This window comes from Cryptotermes secundus, unplaced genomic scaffold (assembly GCF_002891405.2).
Source record: "Cryptotermes secundus unplaced genomic scaffold, Csec_1.0 scaffold468, whole genome shotgun sequence".
In the NCBI taxonomy this organism is placed as follows: Eukaryota; Metazoa; Arthropoda; class Insecta; order Blattodea; family Kalotermitidae; genus Cryptotermes; species Cryptotermes secundus.
The window spans coordinates 891,242-914,784 of record NW_019721526.1 but is presented as its reverse complement, the minus strand read 5'-3'; the positions used below and the strand labels follow the sequence as shown (position 1 = coordinate 914,784).

The following is a 23,543-nucleotide window of genomic DNA, read 5'->3' as shown; positions in this document are numbered from 1 at the left end:
TGTGCACAAACATGGCTTCTTCTAGCGCACAAAACTTCGAAGTTCACTGTATATGTGAAAGAAGTGTGATTTCAGGGAGATATTTTTAGAGGTGGAACCACTGAATTATACAGAAACGCAAATTATGCTTTCCTGGGTTGTGGCACCGTGAACTTCTGTAGGTGATAGCACCGACTGTGAGGAGTGTGAAGCCTTCATCTACAGAGTCTAGGTTAGTATCCGCCTACAAGACTATACGTCGTCACAAACTGGGAGACCACATTCTGAACAATCGTCGCAGTGAAAATATTGTCACGTGTCCGGAGTTCCGTGACTAACGATAACGGGTTCCGGATTGGATAATTCGATTTATTAACACTTTTTTACAATCGCTCTTAATCACAATCTAAACAGCTCACAGTAAATCTTCAGCTGAACCCTGGACTGCTGAGAACTTTCTCCATTCTCGTGCCCGTTCTACGACTGACTCCTTCTACTTCTTGTACTCTCCTGTACTCCTACAGCTGCTAGCTTCAGAATTCGACTCTCTTATAATTCCTCGGCACGGACCCCACGAAAGAAAAAAACACTTTTCTTCTGTTGGCCTAGAATTCTTGTTTATTGGCCCGTTACCTAGCAATGGGCTGTTTACCAAGAATTCATTTCCGAGGGAAGGTGTTTTTGAACCATTACCTAGCAATGGATATATGCGAACCACACAGAGAACAACTTTTGTGACACTGGTTCCATTGTTGCCTGCGCGTATTTCGTGCGTTGCCTAGAAGTGTGTCTACATGTCACAATATGAAAATGTATGCGACGGAAGGCTTAGTTCAATTCCATTTAATATATGAGAATACCACGCGCTGATAGTCTCCCTTACCTGTAGCTAAAGAAGATGATGAGCGCCGGAAGGGACGTAGCAATTGACACGTAAAGCAAGATCACGTGGTATGAAGTTCTGTTCCTCAGCAGTAAGATAGGAAGGCTTGAGCAGGGAGCGTAGTCGGTGCTCTCATTCCATCTTCCTGTTGCGAGGCACTCTTTATTACTATATTCTGAAACAGAATATGAGTTCAGTGAGAATTTATGGCCTCGCACTGTGAGCATTACCGAAGTGGTTGGGCTAAATATTTACTATTACTGTACTACTTCATGCAACCGCCTCTCTGGTCTAGTGGTCAGAGTTCTTGGCTACAGATCCAGAGGTCCAAAGTTTGATTTCCGGCGCTACCAGTTTTTTCTGAGAAGTAGTGGGTCTGGAACGGGGTCCACTCAGCCTCGTGATGATAACTGAGGAGCTATTTCAAGAATATAATTGCTCCGGTTTGGAAAACCGAGATTAACGACCGTGGGGTTCAGTTGCGCTGACCACGCGACACCCTCTATCCGCTAAAGTTAGCACTAACCTCGCCAACAAGCGGCGGTCGCTCTGTCGGTGTAGTTCGCTTGCGGACTAAAACCACGGAGTTTGTTTTTTGTCTGTATGTGTATAAATTAATTTTACAGAACAAAATCCTTGTGTATACTTCGGACAAATGGATAAGTAAACAAATAGCCGTGTGTCTGTCGACCTATATATCATACTCGAATTAAGAATCCTGCATTGGAATTGCAACATGAGCCGTCCAACAAAATTTATTTCGCTTCTCGTCGGTACAATGTAACATCCATTTCCCATGAATTTTTTATATTTTTGTAAAAGTCTGATCTTATGAAGAATCGAGGTGGTGTTACATTATCTGACGTTCGTGCAATCAACACTCTGACTAGATGAAACTTGCAACGGAATAACTTTCATGTCTGCAAGCAGTGCAATACTTGTAGTGCGGTCAGCTTTGCAACTATACAGGCAGTTCCAGAATTATGACTGTAATGCGTTCCTCAAAACCACATTTTAAGTTAAATTATCGTAAGTAGAGCATCAGTTTTCGGCAGACATGGTGTACGTTATAAACTGTGACACAAAACCTTAGGTACAAATCATTATTTATATTATAAATCAATAGCTTAATAACCAGTAAGTGTTATGAATGGCCGCGCCTTAGCTCAAGCGGTTAGTCACTGGCTTCCCACCGCGGCGGCCCGGGTTCGATCCCGAGTCTGCTCGTATGGAATCTGTGGTGGACAAAGTGACGCTGGGACAGATTTTCTCCGACTACTTCGGGTTCCCCTGCCAATCTTCATTCCACAAAGTTCTCCATCATCATAATCACCCGGGAAAGTACAATAGGCCAATTAGTGGCCGCCGTGCCGAGTGAACCCAACTGGACTCCACCCCTTACTATGCGAATTAAAAGAACTAACTAACTCCAAGGAGTTGAGACCTTGTTCAGAAACCGCCGTTTGCTCAATTGCTCAAGAATTTCTCAAAATTTCATCGAATCCGAAGCTACATTATGATGTTCACAAGGGCCCGTTACTGACCTCTGTCCTGAGCCAGATTACTCCAGTGAATATCACCCCATCTAATTACTCCAAGATCCGCTTTAATATTATCCTCCCATCTACGTCTAGGTCTTCTTAGTGGCATCCTTGTGGCTTTCCCTCCTCCTCTTCCCCTATCTCCATGCGTTATATATTCCCTGTTCATCCCATCCCATTCCATTTAACTTCATAATTCTAAATATATTTGGCGCACAATACAATTTTCTCAAACCTCCAATTATTTCATACATCGTCGGCCCAAATATTCTGCTCAGCACCCCCTGTTCTGAGATACCATCGGTATATGTTCTTCCTCTATTGTTAGAGACCAAATTTCACTCATGTACAAAACCACAGGCAAAATTATAGTATATTCTTCTTNCATAGCAGCCTGCGAGTGTGCGACAACGAAGAAGTCAGCGAGCGGAAGACTTATTGTGTGCTTTCCAGACATAGTGAGTGCTGTAGTACAGTTATACTCGGAGTGTGTATTACAGGGAGACTTGTATAGCTCCCGCGTTATCAGTACGTGAAGAGAAGTGAAGATTGTGTTAAGAGATTTTGTTGTAGGGTTTGTAAAGTGTGGAAACCCGTAATATTGTGATCATTAATTATAGCCGATATTTGTAGATTGTTAAATAAACCCAATTAACCATCTCTACGGCGTCTTCAGTAACGTAAACACGTTACAGTATATTCTTCTGTATGTTCTAATGTTTATATTTTTAGACAACAGACGAGAAGACAAACAGCTCTGAAATAAATGGCAGCAAGCTTTTACTGAATTTAACCAGCACTTAATTTGCTCTTGGATCATATTTTGATTTGTTACTGCCTTTCCCAAAAGTCTGAGCTTTGCAACATTTTCAAAATATCTAGTGGTTTCTTCTACGTGTAGTTTTGATTTTAATCTGAGTTCTGGTGACGAGACATCGACGTAGATTTGGTTTTCTCTGTGTCCCCCACCCCAGCCTGTGGGGGAGGGAGGGCATGCGGTACCGTAGTTAGTTAAGGCACTACGCTACAAGCCGTCATGCCGCGGGTTCCACTCCCTATGAGTTCATTGGATTTTTCAATTGACTTAATCCTTCTAACCGCACCATATCCTGGGGTCGATTCAACCTGTGACATAAATGAGTACCAGGAATGTTCCTGTGTGTAAAGGGCGGTTGGCGTGTAAGGCCAACAACCTCAACGCCATCTGTGAGCAGACTGTCTAGAAAATGTGGGAGCCTCAACGGCTCATGACTCTATGGGCCTCCACGGCCTGTTACAGTGATATTTTTAGCTTTACCTCCTGACCAACCTCTGTATTAGCATCAACAAAAGCTTCTGTTTTTTTCTTTCTGCACAGTATTTATGTTATTTCCCAATAGATTGGTAAACACAGGTGCAAATTATTCAAGACTGTGGCGACAGTATGACTGGGCGCGGAGGAGCCGTATTGCGCAACTGAACATCCACGGAAAATAAGCGCAAGGATATGGCTCCGAGCACTGAATATCTAATGTGTGAGATACAATATCGGATATAGATACTGAGGTATCTATGTATCTGAGCCGGAAGTCTTGGTCTATTGTGAAACGGGAAGAACCTGTAATATAAGATTTGAGGTTTTCACGGCAGCGACTATGAAGAACGCAGTCTTCTGGAATGTGGTGCCGTGTAGATATTGTGTTAACCGACGTTTCGGAGGAACGTATTACCTCCATCTTCAGGTTAGAAGACAAGAAATCCACGAGTTGAAGATGGAGGCGATACGTTCCTCCAAAACGTCGGTTAACACAGTTAACAATATATACACAGTGCCACATCCCAGGAGACTGTTTTCTTCCTGTAATATAGTTAAATTTTTAATTTAATAATATCAGAACTTGAAAAGCAACGAAAAGAGCTCTTCGCAGAATACTGGAGTACACATTGGCTACTTACGTTGACAGGAAGGAGGCTCCGCAAAGTAGATGTAGTCCGGACACGGTCCGTGTTGCGTCGTTTCAACTGGCGCCTTGTCCCAGCAGGACCAGCCGTCCCAATTCGCTGAGCAGTATCCCTGTCCTGCAACACAACAGTGTACTGCGGGTCAGTTTCTGCAACTTGCCATGAGCAGAACAATTACAGACCCTCACTATAATGCAACAGAGCCCTTCGTCACAACAACCTGTGCACCTGATGATGGTCGCTTAGGCCGAAATGTGTAGTGACAATAAAGAGAAAATAACGAAATATTATTAACCAGCGTTGCACGCAAACAGCAAATAGTAAACTCGAAGTCAGACGTAGAGGAATTTTTTTCCATTCTTCTTGAGGAACATCTCCAAGTTGCTTTAGAGATGTTGGAGGTGGTCGTCTGTTCCTCGCCCTAGTCTCCAAAACTGACCAGAGTGGTTCAGTGATGTCGAAATCTGGTGATAGTGCTGGCCAGGAAAGATGCTGAAGTTCACCTTCATGCTCTTCAAAACATGACTAAACGGTTCCAGCTGTGTGAATGCGAAATAGCGTCTGGATCATGGGATAGAACTGATTTTCCCCAACGTGTCCACGTACTCCATTGCAGTAATTCGGCCATGAAGGGCAACAATGGAACAACATAATATTCTACCACGACATTGTTGCCCAAACCATCACAGAATCTCCTTCGTGTTTCAATCTTTGAACCAGGCATTCCGAATTGTAGGATCCCTTGGGTGTTCTCCATAAGAAAACTCTTCCTGATGTAGAGAACTGCGTGAAGGACGACTCATCTGACTATATCACGCACGCGTTTCCGGTTGTCTGATGTCCAGGTTTTATCGGTGTGACGGGACACATCGTTTACGCATCTGAGCGTTGCTTTCAGTAATCAGAGCTTTAGCACTTGCTTACTTTTCAATCCGGAAGTCGCTAGCCGGCCGGAGGAAAGTACATTTCGCTACACGAACTATATATATTGTAACGTGTTGGTATCCCTGCAACAGGCCGTGGAGGCCCAGAGGTTTGCGAGATGTTGAGGTTCCCACATTTTCTAGACAATCGGCTCATAGATGGCGGCAAGGTTGTCAGCCTTACGCGCTGGCCGCTCTTTACCCCCAGGAACAATCCAAGAATATTCCTGGTACTCATTTCTGTTAAAGGCTGAGTCGACCCAAGGCCATAGTGCGGCTGGAAGGATTAGGTAAATTGAAAAAATCCAATGACCTCATCGGGATTCGATCCAGCGACCTTCCGGCTTGTAACATAGTGCCTCAACCAACTACGCTACCACATGCTCCCACGAACAAATTTGTATAAGAACTCTTGTTCGACTTGATTTAAAAGAGAAATTACACCCACGGGTAATAGTTTTCAGTAGGGATGCTGGAAATTGGGACTTAACGGTAACCCTGATTAGTTGTTTCGCTAACCCCATGGGTAACGGTAGTGCAATTTGAGAAACCCTGTTCAAAAAATATCTATATGGTTTTCGTTACCGAAAGCAGACGTCAAATATCCCGTGAGACCGGAAGAGGTATAGTTTTAGTGTAATCATTTGCTGTCAGATGGCAGCACGAACCACAACTTTGTCTGAGAACAGCACAAAAAAGAACACACAAGTCAGCTACAGGAAAATGATTTGTGCAAGCCTCTTTCACTTCATATACAAAATTCCTAAATTTATTTTTAAAAACTGAAGAGGAAGTAAATCTACAAAAATATTAGTAGTATACTCTTAGAGTTAATTTAATAGATATGTTCAAAAATTGCCGGGCGATCGCTTTGATAGAATAAGGTGTTTATAAGGATGTGCTACAGAGGGCCGGATGGGCATTGTCTATGTCTTTTTTGAAAATACATTTATTTTTTCAAAATCAAAAATCAAATTTGAAATGATAATTGCACGTTTGCCGCAAATTCATAATAAAATTATCATTAAATTAGGAATAGTCCTCTAAACAGAAGATGTCTACATTATGTTTAACAAAAACTGCATTACATCCATGAAAACATCCTTTCTCCAGTACAGGTACTAGTCTGAACGAAAATGATCACTATTTCTCACAGGATTCAACGAAACCCATGATATATTCTGAACGAATTGTTGAGCTACAGAACACTTAAGTCACACATACTTGCAGGTCTGCTACAGAAAGTTAACAGAATTATCGAAAGCCGTATTTTGCTCGCATGGGGAAAGGGGATGTCTGTAAGAAATATCTGAGCGAGTCCTTGTTCAGTTAGATATGCACTTCAATAATATCGACTCCAAACAGAGGGTTCGCATACGTTTGCACCGGTATCAGTTCGGTTCAGCATGTTGAGTACTTTGGGGCTACTTATGTGTAGGTCTGCGTGTTATAACCGTTCGGAAGTTACACAACAATATGCATATGCAGAAGTGAATTAATCTGCAAGAAAATTTTGAAAGAATTATTCATTTTCTCTGGCCGATCAAAATGATGGCGCGGTCTAAGGCATGAAATGTCTTCTCCCGCTTGAAAGTTTTGATCGTGGGTTCCAATCCCACTCAAGGCATAGATAGTTGTCTGCATTTATTCTGTGATTGCGTTGTCCTGTGTAAGTAGTGGCCTTTCAGCTGCAGTTTAGATATCCTGTTGTTAATTAAATAGACTGAAATATACCCATAAGTAAGAACGAGTAAATCTATCCCTGTAATAGGCCGTGACGACCCATAGGGTCGTGAGACGTTGAGAGCCCCACATTATCTAGACCAGGGGTCTCCAAACTACGCCCCGCGAGTCACATGCGGCCCGCGGTGTGATTTTATCTGGCCCGCGAAAGAATTGTGCAGAAATGCGCCAATTGAACTAATTTTCCAGTGAGTACTGGTAAATGTGATTCCGAGCTTATTGACCTGACATATTATACTGCAGTTCGATGGCTCAGCTGTGAAAAGGTTATTTCGCGCTTCTTTCAGCTCAGGAATGAAATTGATATATTTCTTACCGAGAAAAACCATCACGAACCACTTTTATCAGATACCAAGTGGCTTTGGAAATTATCAGTTTTGTTGATCTGGTAAACCATATGAACCATTTGAATTTAAAGTTGCAGGGTGAAAATAACTTAGTCTGTGATTTATTTGCACTTATCAAGGCATTCAGAGCAAAGTTGATACTTCTGGAAAGCCAAGTGAAAAATTGTAACTTTGTTTATATGCTATACTGTTCAGAGTTGCATAAAAAGGGTGAAGCAGAATTTCCTTCCTCGTTTGCAAATTTAGTCATTTTAGATTTGAAAGAACAATTTCGGAAGCGATTTGCTGATTTGGATGCCAGTGCTCAGGAAATTAGATTGTTTCAAAATCCGTTTGACTGTGATGCTGCAGATGTCCCAAGTCAAATTCAAATGGAAATTATTGAACTTCAGGAAAATTATCATATTAAAGACAAATACAAGGAAGGAAATTTGATCGAATTTTATAAATTTCTGAACTCTGAGCAATTTCCAAATTTAAAGAAATTTGCTTGTAAATTTATCTCCATTTTTGGGACGACATATCTGTGTGAACAAATTTTTTCCCAGATGAAGTCGAAATACAGGGCAAATTTATCGTGATGAACATTTTAAGTCGCTACTTGTGATTAGAATTTCAAAATTTGAACCTCAATTTAATCAGATTTTAAGAATGAAAAAGAGTTCCATCATTCACATTAATTATTTTATTATAATTTGTGATTAAAATATGAGCATTTACTACTACTGTCTGTTATTAATATACGTTAATTTATTCTCACGTACTTTGTATTTAGTTTATGAAATTCTGTGCTTTCAATAAAACTCATATACCTAGAGTTATTAATTTCTCATTCTATCTGGCCCGTTGAAAGTGGCCCGCGGTTCGAAAAATTTGGAGACCCCTGATCTAGACAACTGGCTCAAAGATGGCGGTATGGATGTCAGCCTTACGCGCCGACCGCGCTTTACTCCCCAGGAAAATTATTTATTTAATTCCTGGTACTCATTTCTGTTAGAGGCTGAGACGACCCTAGGGCCATAGTGCGACCTTCTGGCTTGTATGTTTTAGAATCATATCATCAACAACTACAATTAAATTGAGATTTAAAATTCATATGGCGGTGGCTACGAAGATTATCGTCTCCGGGCGTGCGTCGCCGTAGAGCCTGATAACATTTTCTACCTTACTGCACCTAGTAACATTCCAGAATATTCGATGCTCAATTTCTTCCATTTTCCCAAGCTTACAGTTCAGAAGTTATGTTTCTGATGAGCCATTTGGTGAGACATCTGTGACTGATGCCAGAATTTCAGTAATTATATTTGTTTTGTGGAGTGGGAGAGTAAATACAAACATTTTAATAGTCTTACGTTTTTTCCCCCCTAATACAAAATTTCGCGCACATTTTTTAGCACCTCGAGGTTAACGTTGTAAATTCGGTAGTTTACTTCCTTTTCTTGAAGAGGCCTATGAAAGCACACAACATTGTTCTTTTCCTTTTTCGTGTCATTATTAGACTTACAGCTTCTGCGTGCACACTTTGTGATTTCTTTAAATATGCCCAGAACTGTTGTGGGATTGGTACCTGCGACCCATATCGAGGTTTTTCGATTTTGCTTGACACAAGTTCATGACTTCAGTAAGTTTATTTGGTTGCAGAAGTTCGAAATGCGTAACAGTATCCAAATATTGCTCCGAATTTCCCGATTTTACTGGCATCCAGCCTGTTGCCTGTTTCTCTTAGCCCAGACGGGACACAAACCCCCACTCTTCTCCCTCCGTGGCTCAGCCGCTCATCTTATTCCTGCTTTCAAGTGATTCAGGACTCGAATATTGTCCTTAGAAACGTCATTCTTCACACAGCCCCGAATGAAGAAACCAAGAGAATTCAAATCAGGACTTCTAGGTAATCACAGAAATGAACCACCCTTACCAATCTATCTTCCAGGAAATATTGCACTAAAAAAATACAATTTTCGGGGATGCGTGGTGATCCCTGGTGGCCGCTGGTGGAAATCTTCGAGTGGAGGAATATCATCATACGAAATTCGATATGATTCCTTTTGTTTATTTGAAGACAGAGCCTCCCGAAACGCAGCCACTACTTTGCTGAGACAGCGATAGTGAACTCCAACACAACCACTATTTTTTTATCTCCCGATAAAACTATATACGTATGTGTTTCAGTACACCGCCATGATTACATATTTTGGAGTGGATGTAAAATTTCCAATAATTCTCAAACGAGGCAATAAGTAGACATGAGGAGCCAGCTTCACGCTTCTGCAGCTTTATCCGAGTATTGACAGTGTAGGCTTTGAAGCCTGGAGCTGGACCAAAATACTGTACCTGGATTCACGGTTCCCTCATCCATATTTTCGCAGCAACTCTTTGCTGCCTTAGAGCACTGTATCCATTTGTCAGTGGCGGCAGATGATACAAAAGTTCCACCCAGAACCTCCACTGTCTTGGGGTTCTCGTAGTCGTACGGTATCTCGGCGCCTTCTGATGTCTGGAAATATCGAATCATATCAAATTGCTACGGCCATTTTGTGACATGTAAGGCATTCACAGCAGTGAGTATGAAGATTCCTGTCTTCAGGCGTGTGACGCCTTGTAGCTAAACGTTTGAAAGGAAGTGGCCACTGCCCGCTTCCCGACATTCACACTTAAGTATGGGTAGTCGCTAACCAAACAATTATTCAGTAAAAATATCCCTTGAATACCGCTCTAGCAACTGTTTTATCTGTGGGTGGGTCCACGAAATATTTAAGGAAGTTCCAGGGAAATAAGAGTTGGATAGAACGCTGCAAGAACAAGGCCTTGATATTGGACGAGAAAACAACAAACAAACAAACATATTGAAACGTTAAAACGTTCAATAAAGTAGGCAGAATCCAAACTATTCTCCACTTGGCACTAAAGAAACTTTAAAAATGAATCTTCCGCGGAAGTTCTTTTCTCGCCCGTTTCAACCTCAATTTGTTGCTGTAACTCGTGTATTATTATAATAATGTGTTACGTTCTTAATAATAAAGCAACAACACTTTAGTTAGGAACTTCCATGTCCTCCAGTTGCCGGACTGCTGGCTAGCAGTCAGTAGGGAAGATCTGGACAAAGCAGATCAGTTACTGAATGTCAAATGTCTGCGTATAGACTTCTACATCAGTTGAGTGCAGTGTTAATTTGCTTCGACAATTTGCTGCGTAAAGTGAATACATTTCAATAATTGCTTAAGTATTAATATTGTCTGGAACCTCTTCACATTTTTCGCTTCTGCCTGTATATGGGATAAAGTTAAATATGGGGGGAACAAAGTGAAATCGCGGGCAGTTTCTCTTTGTGAATTTTGTTCGCCTTTAAAATCGGGAGAAAAAGGAGCAAGCAGAAACACTGTCACGGTGAATAGTAAATGGAATCATACCTAAAGTAAAGAGTCGTATAAACAAGACAGAAAAACAATCAGACGTTATATCTAGGAATAAGAAAGAAATTCAAGAACACATATAATAATTGAGCTGTAAGTCACATTTTTGTACAATAAATCACAGACATTGTATCTTCCTCTCTCGCTTTCCTACAGTTCATGTTTCAGTTTTTGTATAACCCTGACCTGGTTTTACCAATTTCAAAATCCATCCAGAGGGGTGACAGGCCATTACTGTTTCAGGAGAATGTCCGTTCCAGAGGCCTTGGTTCTCCTTTGCTCTTGAAAATATAAGGAAAGGAATAACATACAAGTACATCTAGTTTTATTGCAGAGTATATCTGAGAGGTGGAGGGGGTGGTGTTCTCTGTTGGGATGACGCAAGAATGACGATACTTTTGTTACCTTTCATACCATTTATTCGCACGCGGTAGTGTATTTGGTTGAGGCATTATGCTACAAGCGGGAAAGTCTAGGATTCGAGTCCCGATGAAGTGGATTTTTTCAATTGATTTAATTCTTCCAGCCGCACAATGGCCCTGGGGTCGACTGAGAAATGAGTACCAAGAATTTTCCTGGGGAGCAAAGGGCGGCCGGAGTGTAAGGCTGACATCCTTAACGCAATCTGCGAGTCGATTTTCTAGAAGATGTGGGAGCTTCGACGTCTCACGTCCCAATGGGCCCCCATGGCCGGTTACATGGATAGCTTTACCTATTTTACTCGTACCATTTATTCCGGAAGACTTTGTGGGAAATGCTGTTGGCCAATTATACTGATGGTAAACACACGACTGTGACGAAACTTGTATTTTATCTGCAATTGTCGAAGTAATGAGAAGAGACTATTTGTCCGCTGGAAGCTCCGCGTCTGGTTACCGACGCTTGTTCGAAAGCCCTGAGACTAACTTTGAGATACTGCCTGATAAGCTCTCTTACTAACTCACTCATGGAGCTGAGCCCTTCTGGATGAGCCGCCAATTGTGCAGCTACTCAAGAATTTCCCAGCAGTTTATGGAACCCGAAGGTTCATAACCATGTTCACAAGGGCCCTCCACTGACCACGATCCTGAGCCAGATCAATCCAATCCATACCATCCCATCCTATACCTCTAAGAACCAATTTAATATTGTTCACCCACCAACGCCTTGGTCTTCCCAGTGGTCTTTTTCCTGCTGGCTTTCCCACCAATAGCCTATATGCATTCCTCGTCTTCCCATTCGTGCTATATGCCCTGCCCACCTCATTCTCCTTGACTTGACTTGATTGGATAAGAGTACAATTTATGAAGTTCATTATGCAGTTTTCTCCAATCTCCTCTCACTTCATCTCTCTTCGATCCAAATATTCTCCTCAACACCCTGTTCTCACACACCCTCAGTGTTCACCCTTAATGTCAGAGACAAAGTTTTACGCCCATACAGAACCACGGGCAAAATTATAGTTTTGTATATTTTAATTAGTATGTTTTTGGACAGCAGACAAGAAGACAAAAGTTTCTGGACTGAATGGTAGCAAGCATTACCCGAGTTCAATCTTCTCTTAAGTTCCTCGTGAACCAGGTTTTTATCTGTTATTGTTGTTCCCAAATATCTTAACTGTGCCACATATTCAAGACATCTCTTTTCTATCTTTATGTCATGATTTTTCCCTGCATTTTGGTGACGAGAGAGCAACATATACTTCTCAGAAAACCTAGTAGCGCTGGGAATCGAACCCGGGACCTCTGGATCTGTAGCCAGGAACTCTGACCACTAGACCACAGAGGCGATCGCTAGTTAGACTATAAACAATTAATTTGCCTCTGACGATGAATGGATTTTGAATGCAGTTCTGTTTGTTTGTTTTGAAGGAGTGATACAGAGGTTTATTTGCATTAAGTTTGATGTGCTTCTATGAAAGTATATGTAATTACACAGCTTGATAACCTCTTAGACATTTTGCCATGCGATTTTATTCTGCCAATTAAATTAATTTATATCAATTGTAATGTTATTAATAGCTCTTGGTTAATAGGTCGTTGTGAATTTGTCAATGAAATTTCAGGTACCATAAAAAAACCCGCAGTTCTCGAGTAGCTTAGAGAAGCTCTTTTTACGTAGCTAATTAGTGTCTGGTTTCTCATTACATATCCTACGGTTGTTAGATTCTATTACGTTGTCCTTAATTTTATCTCTCGATTTGTGTTTGGCCAAGGCGTTGAACATGATAATACTTGTACAGGGACCACATGGCAGGAGTCTAGCTGTTTTGTAATGGTTTTCCCAGACCGCTAGATGTGATTCCGTCACAACGGCTCTTCTCCTTGATGTGACGCGTATTTAATTTCTTGTGTGGCTTGGGTGTATCTTGATAATTTGTGTACATGTTGTAGAATGATACTGCTATATCAGTGAAAAATGTTGAACTTTGCTTCAAGCGGTTAGTCGCGGCGGCTGGGATTCGATCCCGGGTCTGGTCAAGTGGGATTTGTGGTGGACAAAGTGGCGCTGGGGCAGGTTTTCTCCGAGTACTTCGGTTTTCCCTGCCAATCTTCGTTCCACCAAATAGTCCACAATCACCCTCACCTATCATCTGGGGCTGGTACAATAGGCCAGAAGTTACCGCAGTACAAGGGACTTAGTCCCGCCCAACTAGCAATACAAAAAGGGTACTAACGATGGTGTATAACAAACGGAATTACTGGGTTTTTGGAGTTTGCCATCGTCCGGTATTCTAGAAAATAGAAAACACGATGTTTCGGAAAATCGATTTGTTTCCGTCCTCAGTTTAGGGGGGAAGACACCTACTCAATTTGGCCCCAGTGTTTAAGATTAGTCCTTTCTAAGGGGCTCAACTGAGTGGGTGTCTTTCCCCTTTACCTGAGGACGGAAACAGATCACAACAAATTTTCTGAAATATATACAGTTCCTTTTTTCTTCTTCTTCTTCTTGTCAAGAATTTCGAAAATACGAGATACAGTCAACTCTCGATTATCGGGGGCGGATTAACCGGTTTGCGGCTTAACCGGGGCTACTGAGGCTTTTTTGAGGCTTATATGTTGTTTAATATTCATTCACTTTTGTTTCACATGGCGAGTTGTAACACTATTTTCGCACTAGTGTGAACCGAGCTCTGCATTCTTTGCTCCCGTTATGCTAACACAATGTTCTAGGGTAGGGGTGAAAGAATGCAAGGATTTGTGGAAAGTTTCAAGGACAGATACATCGCCCCAGTTAGTATCTTTGTATCGATCTTCAGGTGCGTTAGCAAAATGTCAGGGTGTAAAAGGCAGCGTGTTGTGTTAAGTATTCAACAGAAAAAGGCAAATGCCGCGAAAAAGTAAATGACAATATTAAATTTTTTTAAGTGTTAAGTGTGAATATTCGTAAAAAGTGTTGGATGCTGTTGAAGACTGTGATTGAAATAACTAATTCATACTTCAGTGTAATGTAAAAAAAGTATTAAATAGGCCATGAGATGACATAAAAATGAGGTTGAATAAATTTAAATACAGGTAGGCCTATAGTATTATGAAGGTACAGTATTACAGTACTACTTTCAATAAAATTTGTCTTAACCGGGTTTTCGATTAATCGTGATTTCCATCCCCACCATTATCCCGGATAATCGAGAGTTGAGTGTATATCAATACGCTGGAGCCCTGCTGATTTTCACGTCATATCCCTACGTGTGACCGGTTCTACCCCCAGTGGCTTCCGATTGAACACCCGATGTAACATGGGTCAGGGAATTTATTTTGGAAATAATATGTCCTGCGGACTTGGGGCAGCATGCCAGGCTCGTGACCGCCACGCCACTGAAAGCAGCCAATGCGACGCCATGCGGGGGACCAACCAAGAAAATTATTAAAAGTTTATTTGACAGGCGAGATTCTAAAACAAGAGTTTCTTCCAGGAATAAAAGTCGCACAGCTGAGAATTAAGCATGAAGGATACCAGATGAAACAAATTGTGAACTTGTGACTTTCGGTTGTCTTCGCATTGTGTGCCCTAGAATGTCGTGCCAAATATTCGTCAGGATTTCGGGAATCCAGAAAACTTGAAGACAGTTGTGGCAATTACTCGTATGACAGATCTTCTTTCCTTTAGTCCACTTGCTGGACTGTCATGTCGATATTTTAATAAGAATGAAGCACGACTACAATTGCAATCACAACGCAAATGAGAGTTTCTCTTACACTTGAGTGTCAGCAGTCCAGGTACATGCAATTCGCTGAAACATGAGTATGAATGCTCGCTATAAGTTGTATGACAAGATACTGTCAGAGAGTCGATGACACAAATGCGATGAAACACTATTTGCCAAAATCATTACAAAACCATAACAGAGGGCGCTTAATTTGAAGATTCATGCCACAAAACAAGTGCCAGATGCTCTCTGCTACTGTGCACTTGTTAGAAAGTTCGTCACTTGTTTTGAGAGCACCACGAAAGATTCTTGTTTCTCTTCAAAGAAGTTTTTCCAAAACGATTTGCGTGAAAAGAATCAAGAAAAAAAGACTAATGGAAATAGAGTGAGAAAACTTAGTGTTGAGTGAATTATAGTGTGGAAATCGGCTATAGTGTAATAATTATTCGTAGTTACGAACTATAAGTGGTCAATAAATCTATTCACCAATCCAAACCCCGTCTATATTCACTAATACACACAAGTGTATTTTGATTAGCAAATGATTAACTGGAAAGAATATTGATGGAAGCGGTCATGACTAAATCTCAGGTATATCTCGGAGGCACTGAAGAAAACCACGAGAAACCTCAGTCAGGAGAGTCGGGTATCCCGGTCGAGAACCACACCGAGTAGGCCTGCCTCCCTAATTCAATCTGAATGGACTCGTTTGATCCATCTGTAAATTAACCTACAGTGCATAAGATAGCCCGCATGACACTCACCAGGATACAGGGGTACCCGAACTCGTCTGGTATACCGCACAGCCACATCCGGATGGTTATGTTTGGTTTGAAGAAAGCAGGGTTCATGTAGAAATAGCAATAGCAGCCCGAAACGTGTTGGAACATTGTCTTACTATAGCTGTTGCTTCGTACTATGCACACTTCTTCGTCTGCTGCAGCTGGCGTCCCCCAACACGGGTGTCTAGCCCTCGCTGGAAAGTGCCTCCATGCCACGGTCGACAGCACTTCCGTTGCGGACGATGCCTCACAGGCCTGAAATATATATATATTATTAGAAATACTCGTACATCTATCGATACCTCGAGACTTGTTCAAAATCCGTTTTGTAGGTTATGAATAAGTAGGAAATTCAGTTTCATTGATAAAAATTTTCGTCGTTAGAAGAGATACAATAAATATGTTGCTGGACATTATCCATCATCTTGTCTGTTCTCAAAAAACCGTCTAGTTTCTATTAAAAACACAACGTTTCGGGAACTGGAATCTGTCCCCGTCTTCAGGTAAAACCTACTCAGTTGGGTCCAATAGACAGAGCTAGCCCCTATCTACGGTCTATTGGACCCGACTGAGTAGGTTTTACCTGAAGACGGGGACAGATTCCAGTTCCCGAAAGGTTGTGTTTTTAATAGAAACTAGACGGTTTTTTGAGAACAGACAAGATGATGGATAATGTCCAGCAACATATTGATTGTAACAATTTACCGTCATCACAAACTTTTAGATCTTTGTTAGAAGAGATCATGAACCAGTTCACAGTCTCCTACATAGGAATAACCGAAAGTTTGTTTTTAAAGTACCGTTATCCAAGAGCGGTCTTCAAACATCTACTGTTCTCCCATCTGAGTTGGATGTAAAGGCTACTGTAGCCAAGAATTCAGATCTAAAAATTTCTGACGTTGGTACATTGATACAGTAATACACTTCTGGAGATTATCCATCCATCCAAGTTCCTGTCGGTAGGAACTAGCTGAGTTGGCTTTTGCCTGAGAACGGTTACAGAGTCGAGCCTCCGAAACGTTATTTTTAATGAAAAAAAAAGGAGAATGAATAGTGTCCAAAAAGTCAATAATTGTAAAACTGAGGTCCTTCCACTCCTCTATAGGAGCCGGGATAGCGGAATCAGCATAGTGACTAGCTATCGCCTGGACGACCTAGGAGTCGGAGTTCGAGACGCGGTAGAGTAAATAATTATCTCTTCTCCAAATAGTTAAGACTGTCTATGGGGTCCACCCAACCTCCTGTCCAATGGGTACCGGGGGATTTTTGCCCGCGAGTAAAGCGGCCGGTTCGTGAAGCTGACCACTCACCTCCAACTAGTGCCGAAGTCAAGAAAATGTGGCTCTATAAATCCACTCGCCCATACACCTTCATGACGTAGAGCTTAATTAGTTAAGTACACGGAAAACTTTGACTTTTACCACTGTACTATACTAGTTAGGATATTTCTATTGGCCAGCCTAAGTCATCACCCCTTCAAACGCCCCTCTATATTTTCTTTCCTCCCTGAGGGTACCTGTAGCGAGATAGCGAGGGGCAGTCCCGTAGATCGTCCGGTCCATTTCCCTCGAAGTCTGAAGCACGCTATGCAACAGTATGGGGAGCGTGGGTTGGGAAGGTTCCAGTCGGGTCATGCAGTATAGAGCACAGCCGAGAAGTGTTGTCAAGCTTCCGCAGCGAACTTTCAGATGTTTTTTCGTCTCCGTCCTTTGCGTCGCTGCCATGCACTGTACAAGTATATGTATAATTCTCCGCACNTTTTGTGAGGAATTTGATGTTAGCACGTTGTTCTGCATTAGCACTCAGCATTATTCCGACGGAGCTCAGAAACACGATCCGCTTCTAACAATGGTCGCGGCCAGACTAACCGATGCACGTGAATGAAACTTTGTGTGACGGTAGAGGGAAGTCCAAGGGTCAATGCCCTACCCTCCTCTTCGTCAATGACGTGGCCGGAAATGAGTCATAAAAGTAATCCGGGTTCTTTATTGCCACACCTTGTATATGTATAATTCTCCGCACTATGGCCCTGGGGTCCACTCAGCCTCTAAAGGAAATGAGTACCAGGAATTTTCTTGCGGCCGGCGCGTAAGGCTGACAACCTTACCGCCATCTGTGAACCGAATGTCTAGATAATGTGGGACCCTCAACGTCTCACAACCCTATGGGCCTCCACGGCCTGTTACAGGGATAGCTTTAGCCCTTCTATCTTTGCATTGTTATGTATCAAACCACTCATTGTCTTACAGGAATTGAGATTCTCACAGCAGTGGTTAAGAAGGGTTTTATCTTCTGGGATATAACGTTGTGTAGGCCGTCGAAAATCAACCGACGTTTCGAAGGAACATATCTCCATATTCATAGTCGAAGAATAAGCCCAGCAAGAAACTATCATGAAAGCAGTCGGCAATGTTGGCCTTAATCTACGACCATGAAGATGGAGGCGATATGTTCTTCCGAAACTTTAGTTGATTTTCAACGGACTACACGGCGTCATATCCCAGAAGAGAGTGCTCTTAACTCATTTTCCTTGGCTAAATGGCAAAATATCACAACACAGTACTGCATGCACTGAACTGCTCAGGACAAAAACACCAACTAGCACTGCCAGGCATAAACTCAGGGCATAAGGCCGAAGGCTTCCACCAACCCCATATTTTGGCTGGCCATTCTACTGCCCTGTGAAGGCCAGTTTCAGAAGAAAAGGAATGGATTACACTGGGAGGTGAGTGAATGACCTTGACAGTCTGAAACAAATGTCTTCTTTATGTCCTCTAGTATCTCCGCCCAATCTGCTTAACCGACTTCGATCAAACTCGGTATGGTAGGCCAACAATAGAATTGCAAGTTTTGAGGTTTTCACGGCGATGACTATGAAGAAAGTCGTCTTCTGGGTGTAGGCGCCGTGTATTCTTCGTTTTGGCCGAAGTTTCGGAGGAACGTATCGCCTCCAGCTCTACTCTCTGCATTCCAAGCCATTCAACTGCTCTGAGGATGGAGGCGATACGTTCCTCCGAAACGTCGGCCAAAACGAAGAATACACGGCGCCTAAACCCAGAAGACGACTTTCTTCAACAATATAATTAATTATTTTCTTTTAGGTTGGCTCATTTAAGTGCCGCTTTACACAAAGGAGTGAAATTAAATTTACGAGTATCTGAGTTCTTTGTGAGATTTTGAGGAAATGGCCCTGCTACTTGGGAAAATACTGTTGTACGAGGCTCCCTACTCATGTTTCACTAATTTTACTTGGGTTTAAGACAGAGGCCAGAGCGATTCTAGCGCCTTCCTCAGGTGACACGAATTTATAAGTAGCACATTTCGCAGTTTTCTTTTCTGCTTCTTCTTCTTCTTCTTTTTTTTTTGGAATTTATAATTAAATGAGAAAATATCCACCAATCACAGTGCCCGCGGGGGCTGAGGCACGAAATGTCTTCAACGCTCAAACACTGATATCGTGGGTTCGAATCCCACTCGAGGCATGGATGCATGTCTGCGTTTCTGTTATCCTGTGTAGGTGGCGGGATGCGACAGTCTAATCACCCATTCAAGGAATTCTACCAAATGAATACAAGATTCATAATTTCATAATTAATTCTGAATGGGAACAGACCAGGAAGCCTTCCTGGTTCCTGACGAGTCCCTTGCTCGGTGCAGGAACGGCACGGCGTGTCTAACCTTCCTCGGGCAGCGGCCAACTTTTGATGGGACCCACCATCGCACTGGGTCCGTTTCTTCGGCTGTCGGATGCAATCTTTGGCTAGATGCCGGTCCCCATATCGGTCCTTCGGTGCTCCGATGTTTTTCACAGTGGTCTCTGCCTTAGGGGCGTCCTGTTACTCCTCTAGGGCCTCCGAATTTTCTCAATTGGTCTCCACATCCGTGGTATTCAGTTTGTTGAAACTTTCTGGATATATCCAGAGCGGTCTCCATTGTCTCTAGCTGGAAGTCGGTCTTGACCATTATGGGCTTTTAACTTGGCCATCATTTCTTCTTTCAGGAGTTCTTGGCCGGTTCCAGAATTTTCTTTCAAGTGTTCTTGGCCGGCTCTCACTTCTTCTGGGTTGGTTCTTATTTCAGCCAGTAGGCGTGTTATCATTCGTTCCACCTCCATAATATGGCGATATAACGGTCGATTTTGGGCCAGTCATTCAATCAGTCCTATCCTACTTGTGACATCAGTTGTCACGTGATAGAGTGAATATAGACGTTGTTTGGATTGGTAATTGGATGTATTGACCACTTACAGATCGTAACTACAAGTAACTACAGCGTTATCTCTCATTCACACATTCAGCAGTTCACTATAGCACGCACTGTATCTTCATTGGTTGCCGTCCGGTAACGGTTTCCAACGCCGCAGCTTCCTCAGCTTCCGTGTACATGCACTTACTGGCCGTCCATTGTCTTCAAAGTAACTTAACTGCAGACTTGTCCCGCATATAACACCTCAGCACGGACCGCACAGAAAACACTGCTTCCAACAGTCCTATTTGTTGCTTCACGCAACTGTCCCACGGACTGCATTGAGAACACCACTTCACATTTAGTCCACTGGTGCGTGTTAAGAATCTGTTCGTGGCCATTATTTAGAAGCGGCTGTTGTTTACAGAGTCATTGCTTAACAACGGATCTAGGTGCTACAATATCTTTGAGAGTACCTCATACCACATGAGATATGCTGCATGGAGATTTTAGTTCTCAGCGTGCGTTGTAAGTAGATGTAGTAATGTTGTAATAATTTTCATCATTATCTGATGAAGATCCACAACCTAAAAATTGTTTCATACACAGTTTATATGGAAATTTTATGTAGAACATTTATGCCTGTCTTTACGAAATTTCACTGAGGTGGACCCAATTCGGTTAGTGTGCGGACAAAATAAGTGGAAACTTTTCTGATCTAGACAGCATACTATTCGATCTTTTGTCCTTGAATCCCAACGCCAACACAAGTTTACAACTGGATCCACCCGGAGGAATTTCAGTGTAGTCCACATTGCACACCTACTTCTTAGCGTCCATTAGAAAGTTATAATCCCAATCGCTGCTCTAGTGATTGAGGTTAGCTTTTTCTAACGGACCCAACAGAGTTGGTGTCTCCCACCCTTTTACCTGAAGACAGAAACAGACTCAGTTTTCGAAACGTTTTATTTTTTGATGTTCATTAAACTTTCGGTCTATAGACAAAGTCCAGAGACCCACTATTCCTGACACAACAGTACAATTTAAAGCATAATTTATTGCCTTATGAGTGGATATAACGCAGCCATGTAATTCCTTTCCCACCGGGATCTTGGTATCACGAATGGCTCCCCTTACGTGAGTCTTTCCAACTAAAATTCGTCTGTATTTCTAGTTTTCTGAGGAACTGTGTTTTGTACTCACAGAAAATGAATGGAGCTGGGTGATGGCGAACAGGAGAACTAAATTCTTCACTTTCATATCCGCAATAAAAGTAGAGAAACACTCACTAATGCACGTCTTTTGATATGTCGAACGAAACTGATAATCAGTCTAACGCAGTGAAATCTTATCGATTTCTTTATCTTTTTCTTTGTCTGTTACTTTCTTGAAGGTGTTAGGTGCCAGTGAACGTCGATTATCACTTATCGAACTTCCTGCGGACAGAATGAACGTATGTACTAATTAAGTTGTATGAATTAATTCTAATTTAATACGTGCTACCAGCAACGTAGCCGATCACAGAGGCCGCTCGATCTAGGGCATGAACTGTCTTCGCTCGCTCGAACGCTGGAATCGTGGGTTCGAATCCCGCTCAAAAACATGGATGTATGTGTTTATTCTGTGTTTATGTTGTGTGTAGGTAGCGCCCTTGTGACAGGCTGATCACCCGTCCAAGGAGTCCTGCCGTCTGTGTAAGTAAGATTACGAAACAGAAGAAGAGGCCAGGACCCAACAAAGGGCTGTAGTGCCATTGATGAATGAATGGACCAGTAAAGTTAGGGTGCACGCGGTAGCGTAGTTGGTTGAGACACTATGCTACCGGGCGAAAGGTCGCGGGTTCGACTCCCGATGAGATCATCGGATTTTTCATTTGACCCAATCCTTTCAGGCGCACTATGGCCCTGAGGTCGACTCAGCCTATAACAGAAATGATTACCGGGAGACTTCGTGCTTTGTAAACTTGCGGCCGGCTCGTGTGGCTGACTTCAGCGCCATCTGTGAGCCGATTGTCTAGAATATGTGGGAACCTCGACTTCTCACAACCTTATGGGCTTCCACGGCCTTTTAAAGGGATAGTTTTTATTTTCCAGTAACGTAAATTTATAGTGAAAAAAATCTCCATTGGAAGGGATAGATTAGGGCGACATTTTTACGTTACCATTTGGAGGGCTGCATGTGAAGCATGCAATGCAACATGCAATTTGAGTACCAACTCAGAATTTGCTCTAGGATCCAGCAAAACCACGGAAAACTTTGAATTACTTGGCCGGTCGCAGGACCTTCCGGATGCAAAGTGACTTCTAGCCAGCAGTCCGGCATTAAATACGCGAACCCTATTCGGCTGTTGCTTTATTTAAGAAAGTTTAGATATTTGATTTTGCAGATATTTCTTTTTGAAGCTAATCTGTTTCTACATGGGTTTTCTTTTCCAAGCACAGACTGTAGCGGAAGTCAGAACTACGAACTTCCTGCTAAGTCAGGCGGACTTCTAGCTCACTTCTCTTGAAGGAAACTCGCCGTAGGCCTGTACTGAACTCATGCTGTCCCTGGGCGTGAAATATCATCATATACACTTCGACTGAAAGGCCGTTTACTGAAAGGCCGTTTACTGAGTCGACAATCAGTGATCATGTTACAACAGGTGACCAGTAGTTCGTATTGTGGCATATTCATACCACTTCATTCTGGTTCCTAAAGGGTGAAACCTTCCATTCGAGATATGCAGGATTGATTTCATAGCGATGACATACATTGCATTCCCCATTTGTTTCGTATGTTTTTAAGGTCATCTGCTTTCCTTGTACGTTTTCTTCTCTTTTCATATAGGAGAAAATTAGATTTATTAACGATGAAAAGGAAATTTGTCGAAACGAAGCACACGCATTGGAAAATGGATTAACATTGTGTCTTAAACGTTACTGGAAGAGCTGCAGAAATAAGAACAAAGGGAGCATCTTAGCCCGTATGGCACACCGTGAATGTGGTCTCAAATTATATTATTATGCAAGGTACGCTATCCACAGTTTTGGACCTTCTGGTCTGTACTGACATCAACCAACTGATCAGTTATGTTTCGTGGAATATGGTGGTTATCTGTCTCCTTTACTGGGCCTGCATGTGGGGACTATCAACTGACAACAGGTTCTACGAGATAAAACAGGGAAAATTGCACGCTAACAATATCTCACAGAGGTTTATCCCCCACACTGTCTTAACAGACAGATAAAAATTATTCTGAGCAGCAGATTGTTGAAGCAATTCTTTAGTATCGTTACAGTGCCAGAATTTCACGCGTCAAATATAGATATGATCGTCCCAGTCCTAGGATCAAGATATTTAACTCTTGTCAACAATTAATATTAAAGGGCAGCATAGATTCTTGTCTATTTTACCATAGGTTCGAATCTCACAGAAGCCATGGATATTTGGTATGTGTGTGTGTTTGTTTTGTGTTTATGTTGTCCTGTGTTTTTTTAGGTAGAGGCCTTGTGACGATCTGATCACTCGTCCAAGGAGTTCTACCGCCTGTAAAATGATCAAAATGAAAAAAACAACAACAACGACATCGACACCTTAAGGTATAAGAAGAACGGATTAAGTAAGTAATAGGACAGATACAAAAAGATATTCAGCTGAACTCTCAGAAATTCGAAAGGAATGTTACATATTTTTAAAAT

General features: G+C 42.2%; 1 protein-coding gene across 1 annotated transcript in view; it reads right to left on the bottom strand.

The window, feature by feature from the left end:
- LOC111875531 (calcitonin receptor) overlaps positions 1-21,136 on the bottom strand; it is a 37,228-nt gene extending 16,092 nt beyond the window's left edge. The window contains exons 1-5 of the mRNA XM_023871861.2: positions 21,067-21,136; positions 15,661-15,933; positions 9,689-9,851; positions 4,339-4,461; positions 863-1,037 (exon numbers count right to left, since the gene is read on the bottom strand). Of these exons, the coding sequence (XP_023727629.2) occupies positions 863-1,037; positions 4,339-4,461; positions 9,689-9,851; positions 15,661-15,933; positions 21,067-21,123 (791 nt within the window). The 5' untranslated portion in view covers positions 21,124-21,136. The remainder of the gene's footprint in view (positions 1-862; positions 1,038-4,338; positions 4,462-9,688; positions 9,852-15,660; positions 15,934-21,066) is intronic.
- Positions 21,137-23,543: the final 2,407 nt, after the last annotated feature.